We start from the raw sequence: 10,785 nt of genomic DNA, 5'->3' as shown, positions 1-10,785 counted from the left end.
TTCTATCTTGACTTTATGGAGGTTTGCTCATATGACCATTTTAAATTGGTTGTAATTTTTTTTAATGGTAAACCTTTGTTGTAAATGATTTTTTTATGCCACCTGTTCATGATGAGGTGTACATTTATGAGATTTTCATCAACTATGCAATCAGCAACCAAAAAAATGGTCATATGAGGCTACCTATTTTTGTTATTTTTATTCACAATAAAAGAGTAAAAGGTAGAGAACCAAATCAGCAGACTAAAAGATAACAGCTTAGTAGTGTCATTGGTTGCATATTCATGGTACAGCTACCAAAGACATGTCATCATAGCAGTTATGTTCTGTGATAGTTCAATTCAATTAAATGTTATTTATGTAAAATTTTTTTTGGCCTTTTTTAATAGGTACAGTTAGAGAGGCAGACAGAAAAGTAGGGAGAAGACATGCAGCAAAGGGCCATGAGCGGGAATCGAACCCAGGCCGCTGCATCGTGGACCAGCCCCTGTACATGGCTCACCTGCTTAACCCATTGAGCTATACAGGTACCCCTAGAGGGAAGATTTTGAAATTGGTTCCAAAGATATAAATTGCGAATGCAAAGTTAGCCATGACACATATCAGGGGTGACAGTTACTTAAATATTCAATAACAGAAAATTTCTGGTGGTTTTATACTGCTGGTGTGCCAGAGGATGATACTGGATTTACAAAAAACTCTGAGGCTACTGTTAAGAGTTACCTATTAATAAAAAAAATTACAGAACTGTCAGCATCCTCCCTCCAGCCCCTGCCTTTCGCCCTCCTTCCCTCTCCTTGACCAATTCTTTTGCTCCTCCGCCTGTCTCTGCTCGTTCTCTATGTCCACACTTGGGTTCTAGCCCTCGCTGACACAGAACTGTATGAGCTAATGTGACAAACATTGTCTGTAAGATTATAAAACCTTAACAAGACTCTCAGTTAAATCATTTGGTGTTGATCTTTATCTAATGCATTGTGCATTAAATACATTTTGCAAAATCAGTTCAGAATAAAGATTTTTGGCTTGCATCAAATTTCAGCAAAACAGAATCCCCAATGCAGAAAATCTTCATATAAACATCTTGTGGGATATAAAAACTTATTCGGGTTTCTCGGGTTAGAAAATGCTTTTTTGTAGAACATTCCTAAGGCTGAAATACTGTTCTGATTACCTTAAAGGTCGACTTGTAACCATCATAATCATATATGGTCTGGGAGCCCAGATGGCCTACCATGCACCCACTCCACAACAAAATGCCACTTATTTTTTTTTTTTTAACCTTTATGATGTCCTAAATGAGACTTTGAGTGGTAACAGTAAAATAACTCATTCCCACTATAATTTTTTATGCTATTTTTACTTTATCCAGAAATGCGATTTTTTTCCACAAATTTTTCGGTTCTTTTGTACTGAAAATTGACATAGCTATTGTAGCCATTTCACTCATATTGTTCTTGTATTTTCATTACAATAGAAATGACATATAATACAATGACAGCTTGTCTTAGAGTCAACTTTTTCACGGAAATTTTTAATATTAGCAACTCGAATTTTATTGTATATTTATGTCAACTTTATTATTGACACATAATATATTCCTAATAGAATGTATTCTATATTGCATATCTGCACTATAATGTCATGCACTACAATGTTTGGTTGATTACAAGTATTGACTTGGCATTATCCTTGGATTTATTTTTGATCACTTTTCATTCTGTCTGTTGTTAGTTTAAGCCATGTTCTGGCTTAGTTAAAGGATGTGTCAAAGGCTTTTCAGTCAAGGATGAAGGTCTGTCATTGGTGAAACCAGCATATTTCACTAATTTTTAGATTTTACCCCAGGAGTGACAGATACAATGTATATAGCAACGTAAAAAATCTTTGTTTGAGCATTAACATTTTTTGACCCTAACAATTTTTTTAGTAAGTCATATATCAACTTTACATTTCAATTTCTGTTTTGAATCCAAATTTGAATTTATTGTTTATTAGTTAAGTCCTAACAACACTTCAAGCTGATATTTACACATGTAACAATAATATACTTCCGTGTTAATGTTTTTCTTTAATGTTTTCAGACACCAATAGAGTTGCATAGGCTATTCTGCTGATAGTAGAGCAGATAAATGCAAATTTCAGGAGAATCGTTCCTTTCATAAAACAAGCAGCCAAAATTGGTGCACATACGTCTTAGGGATTGCTCTTTAATAAAACCCATTAGCCACCTAAAAATTCAAAATGGCGGTCATTTATAATATACAAAAATATAATAATCTATATCAGATTATGTTTTATCTGCCTATCCCCTGCCACACTTCGGCTGATTTAAGTGAACTCAGTTTGACAGTTATTCTATTCATCAGGGATACTATGCTGCCAACACAACACTGATGCTCTGGGAAACAGTGAACCTACAGTATGTGTACTCTACACATACTAGACGTTCAACAAGTGTTCACTTCCCACCGACTGTATACACTATGGGTATGTGGAGCACTCCTAAAAGTGCATGTATCTGTGCAACATGTGACTGATAAACCTGTAAATTTAGCTGATTATTTGGGTTGCATTCATACTAATCTATATTTGGTCTTACTGATACAGCTGAACATAGATAAAAACCTGGAGTCAGACTTCCATTGCACACATCTACACAGGTGAGTTCAGCTGCAAACATCTGTAGCACAATGCAGTGAGGTGTACACTGTCTTTCAATGCAGGGAGGTTTATTTAAGTGTTGGTAGTTCGGACTCTGTCTCTGCTCTGAGTGAAGGCTGTGACTGATTTCTGTCTGTGTTCTGCAGGTCTCCTGAGATGGCTCGTATGTCTGTTTTCAGGTTCTCAGCTCTGGCTCTGCTGCTGTCTGCCTGCTGTTGGGCTGACAATGAGGTAAGATCACAGTGTGATGTCTGGCTCACACTTCTAGATGCTATACACTGCATTTTTAAACTTGACTGTCACAGTCATAGACACGAAAGGTCTCCTGTGTCACATGTGAAGCCTGAAATATTCTCCACATTACATTCTCCACAGATTCCGTTAGAACCCTTCCGAGCTTTTCTTCACACCTGAGTTTTTAAGCATCATGGTGACAATTCTTATTCTCATTTCTCACAGATGACGACTTGATGAAGGTTTCCCCTTCAACTTTAGGTTCTTCAATGCAGAAAGTGCATCTCGTTATTTTCTGTAACTGGTCTGAACAGATGTTTTTTTGGCTGACGACATCTCTAAACTGTGATGTCATGTCATTTGTTTCTATGAATTTCTAATAAATTTGTTTCTCTCCCCTAATCTCTCCTTGAAGCTGAAGACAGGTACGTAATCTGTTCTACCCATCAGACCAACTGTATTGGAATGCTTAGTTCTATGACTGGTGTGCTTGTTATGCAATGAAGTGACATTATGCTGTTGTCCATGTCACTGAGCAGAGGATGGTGCGGAGAAGCTTTCTGTCTCTGAACTTCTGGAGAGAGCCAACAGTAATTTGAGTGAGTGTGAGCTGCTGCTTTAACATGTTTTCTTTTACTATTGGCAGCAGTTCTGCAAGTGTTTAAGTTTAAGTTGCTCTACAATGTGCTGCAGTCCGTTCTGATGACTGAGAGAAGACTGAGAGAAATGCTGACCCTTGCACCAGCCGAGGTTTCATGTGGGGCAAGTGGATTGATGGGAAGGTCTACATTCCTTATTACATCTCCAACCAGTTTTGTGAGTGTCAGATTGAGCTTGACGGAGACTGATATGTCAGCATGTTTGTACTGGTGATGCAACTTGTTGCTGCAGCATTTCTGACAAAAGAGATAAGAATGAGATGGACAGAGATTAAAGTGTTCATATACAGACAGGCAAAGGCATGTTTGCCACTTTGTTTAAAAAAAACTCATTGTTAGCAGCAGTCTGGTCACTTGAAATCCTGGTAAATGGTCCACACTTATACGATACCTTTTTTTAACATGAGTTAAATGTGTCTCTCAGTCACTCTCTCGCTCTCTGAGAGAAGACATATTTCCCTTACAGGTGAAATGTCCTATTAACCAGGTATAAGCACACCATAAGTGAGTTCAATGTCTGCCACACATTTGCTCTTGGTCCACACTTATACGATACCTTTTTTTAACGTGAGTTAAATGTGTCTCTCAGTCACTCTCTCGCTCTCTGAGAGAAGACATATTTCCCTTACAGGTGAAATGTCCTATTAACCAGGTATAAGCACACCATAAGTGAGTTCAATGTCTGCCACACATTTGCTCTTGGTCCACTTTGACTAGGGCTGAATAACTGGAAAAGCTACACTGTAAATAGACTTAAAGTCTAGTTTGGTGCTGTGGGAGATGATAGATTAAATATTGTTTGGTGTTTTCCTACCAGCCTCTCGTGAAAAGGCCATCATCACTAGGGGACTGGAGTCCTTCTCTTCCTTCTCCTGCATCCGCTTCAGGCCCAGCAGAAGCAGCGATCATGACTGGCTGAGCATTGAGTCCAAGGATGGGTAAGAACCACACATTATGAACAGCTTGAGTTGAAAGCAGTCCTTATACTTCTCTTAACTTGTTTCAGATCCTTTCCAGCTGCTACTCTTACGTTGGATGTCGTGGTGGTAAGCAGGTGGTGTCCCTGGCCCGTCGTGGATGCCTTTACCACGGCACCGTCCAACATGAGCTGCTCCACGTTCTGGGCTTCAATCATGAACAGACCCGCTCTGACAGAGATAACCACATCAAAGTCATGCTGCAAAACGTTCAGTCTGGTAAAGGAGCCATTTGTTTGTCACAGTGCTACATTAGAGCATCAAACATTGTGTAGACTTCATGGAGTAACCTTATGAACACACTGATTTTACAACAGCACAACCATGCATGATAATTACCTTGGATGTATCTAGGAGGTTTGTCTACAACAGGTGTGATTCTATTTACAGTGAGTTAAATAATTCTAAATAACAGCAGAACAGATAAAGGCTTCACATGAAAGTACTGCTGACTTAACAAAATTTATGTTCACTCATAAGGTATTCAGTGTTTCTATGTTGGCTCCCAGGTGCTCTCTAGTGGACAAACAGATCTATAGCAACTGCCAGAGAGAAACTGTGTAAAACGATTCACATTTTGGCACAACTCTGATCATACAAGCTCTATTTGGCTTGCTGACTGCTGAACCCATGGAGCCCTGTGGTTTATTGTGATCTCTCTCAAGCTGCTGGACTCCTTTTTGAGGAAAAGTCTTGAATTCAAACAAACATGATCTTTGTCCACTATATATGTACATATAAAATACATTATAATATATTATATAATATATTCTGTATTTATATATGTATTTTTTGTAGGAATGGAGCACAACTTCAGGAAGATTGCCACCCTCAACCAGGGCACTCCCTACGATTACAACTCTGTCATGCAGTACCACAAGTGAGAATTGCTTGTTTTACTTCAGCCCTGACACACAGGTCTTGTGTCTGTTGTGTGAGCAGGATGTGTTGTGGTTCAGTCTAACTGCTGTGTGTCACATGTTATAGGTACGCCTTCTCCAAGAACAACAAGCCCACCATGGTTCCCATTCCTAACTCTGTCTCCTTTGGCAACGCTAAAGAAATGAGCCGTAACGACATTGCCAGACTCAACAATCTCTACAAGTGCTTCTTTGCTGCTGCTGCTTCCGCTACTGCTGCTGCTTCTTCTTGTAGTGTAGTGGTGGCACAAGCGGGACAGTAGCAAATCACGCAGCCAGAACACACATGAATCAGACACCGGTGGCATACTGTGTTTCTCTTTATGTCTTTGGTCCTGGGGCAGACCAGGCATCGTTTCCTTTTTTTCCTAAGGCTGACCAGAAGACGTACGCAATCTTCTTCTTCGTGGTCTTCATGGTGTCCCACACGCTGTGGCGGTGGTGGCGGCGTCCTGGCAGCAGTGGCAGTAGCGGCAGTAGCGGCAGCAGCGGCAGCAGCGGCAGCAGCAGCAGCAAACTTGTTGTTGTGGACCTTTGGCGCCCTGGGAACAGTAGACGTCTCGTTGCGCCTGACACGAGCTCAATCAGGGCTATGCCCAGCTGTTCCAGGAACAACTTTCGCTTGTTAAGTTTTCCGCTCATCCATTCGGGGTGAGGTTCACGCCAAACAACAGACGCGTTGTAGGCCGAGACGTTCACTATGCTGTGGAATAAGGCCATGGGCCAGCAACACGTTTTTCTTCTACAGCTGTAGGTGGCCGCGACCTTGTCGAGGTCGTCCACCCCTCCCTTGGTACGACTGTACTTGAGAACGGCAGCGGGTTTCCCTCCTCCTACTCTTCCTCCTAATTGTCCTCCCGCAAGCCCAGGTGGATCAGCGGCGGCGGCAACAACGACGACGCTCTGATCCGTGGTGAGAATGAGGACATTTTTGTTCTTCTTGGCTACGTACGAGATCAGTCCAAGCCGAGGGCCTCCTCCTCCCAGCTCCATGGCGGTCGTGACCATCGACGAGGACACCGCCCTGCCCTTGCATTTCCGGCCGAAGGGTGCCGAGGATGGCGAGTCCTCATTCCCTGAAGAGGCGGACCGCAAGCTGGCACGAGGTGAAAAAGTTGTCGCATGTCACAGTCCTACCCCAACCCAGACCCTGTGACAGGTCCATGACAAGCTAGGTTCTTCTCCTCGTTTGTCGGGTTTTCCCAGGTACATTTGCATCTGCCACGCCTGGCTGGAACTGGCATCGCAGGAGGCCCATACCTTGAGCCCGTACCAGGCCAGTTTGTTGCGAAAGTACTGCCTGAACGGACATCGGCCTGTGTTGTTGTTGTTGATTGGTGAGCAAGGAAGGAGGAGAGGAGAGGAGACAAAAGAAAAGAAAAGAAAAGAAAAAGGTAGTGATTATTGTTATTATTATTCATTTTCATTACGACCTACCAAACGTGCAACTATGACACACACACACACACACACACACACACACACACACACACACACACACACACACACACACACACACACACACACACATGAAGTTCACGTTACTGCAGCCGTCATGATTTTTAGACGCTTCAAATGCTGTTCCTGAGCTGAAATGCAGTTTTGAAAGATATGTTGTCCCCGCAATTCCTTCAAGTAAAATCAACTTAAACATCATTTGCCTTCATATTTATCACATTTTAAGTCCATTCTGAAGAAGAAATTTGTTTGAAAACATGAAGCTCATATTACTGCAGGCCTCATGATTTTTATACGCTTAAAATGCTGTTCCTGAGCTGAAAACCACACTTCGGTAAAATATGTTGTCTCCGCAATTCCTTCAAACCAAGAAACTGAAACATCATTTGCTGTAATATTTATCACATTTCATGTCATTCTGAGAAGAAATTTGTTTGAAAACATGAAGTTCACGTTACAGCAGCTTTCATGATTTTTAGGCGCTTAAAATGCTTATCTTCAGGTGAAATGCAGTTTTTAAAAATATGTCCCCGCAATTTCTTCAAACCAAATCAACTTAAACATCATTTGCCTTCATATTTATCACATTTTAAGTCATTCTGAAGAAGAAATTTGTTTGAAAACATGAAGCTCACATTACTGCAGGCCTCATGATTTTTATACGCTTAAAATGCTGTTGCTGAGCTGAAAACCACACTTCGGTAAAATATGTTGTCTCCGCAATTCCTTCAAACCAAGAAACTGAAACATCATTTGCTGTAATATTTAACACATTTCATGTCATTCTGAGAAGAAATTTGTTTGAAAACATGAAGTTCACGTTACAGTAGCTTTCATGATTTTTAGGCGCTTAAAATGCTTATCTTCAGGTGAAATGCAGTTTTTAAAAATATGTCCCCGCAATTTCTTCAAACCAAATCAACTTAAACATCATTTGCCTTCATATTTATCACATTTCAAGTCATTCTGAATAAGAAATTTGTTTGAAAACATGAAGTTCACGTCACTGTGGCCTTCATGATTTTTATGCGTTTAAAATGCTGTTCTTGAGCTGAAATGCACAGTTTTTGAAGATTGCGGGGACAACATATTTTACCAAAGTGTGCATTTCAGTTCAAGAACAGCATTTTAAGAGCATCAAAATCATGAAGGGTGCAGTGACGTGAACTTCATATTGACACACAAATTTCTTCTTCAGAATGGCTTGAAATGTGATAATGATGAAGGCAAATGATGTTGAAGTTGGTTTTCTTTTTAACGGAATTGCAGGGACAACATATTTCACCAAATTGTGCATTTCAGCTCAGTAACAGCATTTTAAGTGCATAAAAATCATGAAGGCTGCAGTGATGTGTACTTCACGTTTTCAAAATAATTTCTGATTCAGAATGACTTGAAATGTGATAATGATGAAGGTAAATAATGATTAAGTTGATCTGGTTTGATGGAATTGCAGGGACAACATATTTTACCAAAGTGTGCATTTCAACTCAGGACCAGAATTTTAAGCGCATAAAAATCATGACGGCTGCAGTGACGTGGACTTCATGTTTTCAAACAAATTTCTTCTTCAGAATGGGTTGAAATGTGATAAATATGAAGGCAAATGATGTTTAAGTTGATTTGTTTTAAAGGAGTTGCGGGGACAATATATTTTACCAAAGTGTGCATTTCAGTTCAAGAACAGCATTTTAAGAGCATCAAAATCATGAAGGGTACAGTGATGTGAACTTCATGTTGACACACAAATTTCTTCTTCAGAATGACGTGAAATGTTATAAATATTAAGGCAAATGATGTTTAAATTTGTTTATTTTAAAGGAATTGCAGGGACAACATATTTTACCAAAATGTGCATTTCACCTCAGGAACAGCATTTTAAGCGCATAAAAATCATGAAGGCCTCAGTGACGTGAACTTCATGTTTTCAAACAAATTTCTTTTTCAGAATGACTTGAAATGTGGTAAATATTAAGGCAAATGATGTTGAAGTTGATTTGTTTTAAAGGAATTGCCGTGAAAACATATTTTACCAATGAGTGCATTTTTTGCTCAAGAACATCATCATAAGCACATAAGAATCATGAAGGCTGCAGTGACGTGAACTTCATGTTTTCAAACATATTTCTTATACAGAATGACTTGAAATGTGATAAATATTAATGTAAATGATGTTTAAATTGATTTCTGTTGAAGAAATTGCGGGAAAAACACATTTTCCGAAATTGTGCATTTCAGTTTAAGAACAGCATTTTAAGCACATAAAAAGGATGCAGTGACGTTAACGTCACATTTGCAAACAAAGTTCTTCTTCAGAACGACTTGAAATGTGGTAAATATGAAGGCAAATGATGTTGAAGTTAACTTGTTTTAAAGGAATTGCCGGGAAAACACATTTTACCAATGAGTGCATTTTTTGCTCAAGAACAACATTATAAGCACATAAGAATCATGAAGGCTGCAGTGACGTGAACTTCATGTTTTCAAACATATTTCTCATACAGAATGATTTGAAATGTGATAAATATGATGGTAAATGATGTTTAAATTGGTTTGTTTGGAATGAATTGTGGGAACAACATATTTTCAGAAATTGTGCATTTCAGCTCAAGAACAGCATTTTAAGCACATAAAAAGGATGCAGTGACGTGAACGTCACATTTGCAAACAAATTTCTTCTTCAGAACGACTTGAAATGTGATAAATATGAAGGCAAATGATGTTGAAGTTGACTTGTTTTAAAGGAATTGCCGGGAAACAAACAAAATGTCTGAGTGCATTTTTTTTGCTCAAGAACAGCATTTTAAGCACATAAGAATCTTGTAGGCTGCAGTGACATGACTTCATGTTTTCAAACACATTTCTTATACAGAATGATTTGCAATGTGATAAATATGAATGCAAATGATGTTGCAATTGGTTTGTTTGGAAGGAATTGCGGGAACAACATATTTTCCCAAATTGTGCATTTCAGCTCAATAACAGCATTTTAAGCGCATAAAAATCATGAAGACCACAGTGACGTGAACTTCATGTTTTCAAACACATTTCTGATTCAGAATGACTTGAAACGTGGTAAACATGAAGGCAAATGATGAAGATTACTTGTTTTTAAAGAATTGCCGGGAAAACATATTTTACCATTGAGTGCATTTTTTGCTCAAGAACAGCATTATAAGCACATAAGAATCATGAAGGCTGCAGTGACGTGAACTTCATGTTTTCAAACATATTTCTTATACAGAATGATTTGAAATGTGATAAATTATGATGGCAAATGATGTTTAAATTGGTTTGTTTGGAAGGAATTGTGGGAACAACATATTTTCCCAAAGTGTGCATTTCAGCTGGACAACAGCATTTAAAGCGCATAAAAAGGATGCAGTGACGTGAACGTCACGTTTTAAAAGAAATTTCTTCTTCAGAATGACTTGAAATGTGGTAAATATGAAGGCAAATGATGATGAAGTTGACTTGTTTTAAATGAATTGCCGGGAAAACATATTTTACCAATGAGTGCATTTTTTGCTCAAGAAAAGCATTTTAAGCACATAAGAATAATGAAGGCTGCAGTGACGTGAACTTCATGTTTTAAAACACATTTCTCATATATAATGATTTGAGATGTGATAAATATGAAGGAAAATGATGTTTAAATTGGTTTGATTGGAAGGAATCGCGGGAACAACATATTTTGCAAAATTGTGCATTTCAGCTCAAGAACAGCATTTCAAGCGCAAAAAAATCATGAAGGCCACAGTGACGTGAACTTCAGGTTTTCAAACAAATTTCTTCTTCAGAACTACTTGAAATGTGATAAATATTAATGTAAACGATGTTTAAATTGATTTCTGTTGAAGAAATTGCGGGAAA

At 38.8% G+C, this 10,785-nt stretch overlaps 1 protein-coding gene across 1 annotated transcript; it reads left to right on the top strand.

Annotated features, from left to right (window-relative positions):
- Positions 1-2,793: 2,793 nt before the first annotated feature.
- LOC111582289 (hatching enzyme 1.2-like) lies at positions 2,794-5,717 on the top strand. The gene is made up of 6 exons (XM_055011843.1): positions 2,794-3,497; positions 3,592-3,714; positions 4,375-4,495; positions 4,575-4,753; positions 5,333-5,414; positions 5,522-5,717. The coding sequence occupies exons 2-6, from the start codon at positions 3,654-3,656 to the stop codon at positions 5,715-5,717; spliced, it is 639 nt and encodes a 212-aa protein (XP_054867818.1). The 5' UTR covers positions 2,794-3,497; positions 3,592-3,653.
- Positions 5,718-10,785: the final 5,068 nt, after the last annotated feature.

This window comes from Amphiprion ocellaris, chromosome 1, assembly GCF_022539595.1.
Source record: "Amphiprion ocellaris isolate individual 3 ecotype Okinawa chromosome 1, ASM2253959v1, whole genome shotgun sequence".
In the NCBI taxonomy this organism is placed as follows: domain Eukaryota; kingdom Metazoa; phylum Chordata; class Actinopteri; family Pomacentridae; genus Amphiprion; species Amphiprion ocellaris.
Note: the sequence above shows the minus strand (reverse complement) of the source record. Positions and strands in the feature narration are given on the sequence as shown.

Coding starts and splice junctions, on each gene's coding strand:
- LOC111582289 (XM_055011843.1), top strand. CDS start 3,654: ATGTGGGGCAAGTGGATTGATGGGAAGGTCTACATTCCTTATTACATC. Junction 3,715..4,374: donor TTACATCTCCAACCAGTTTT/GTGAGTGTCAGA, acceptor TTTTCCTACCAG/CCTCTCGTGAAAAGGCCATC. Junction 5,415..5,521: donor TCTGTCATGCAGTACCACAA/GTGAGAATTGCT, acceptor CACATGTTATAG/GTACGCCTTCTCCAAGAACA.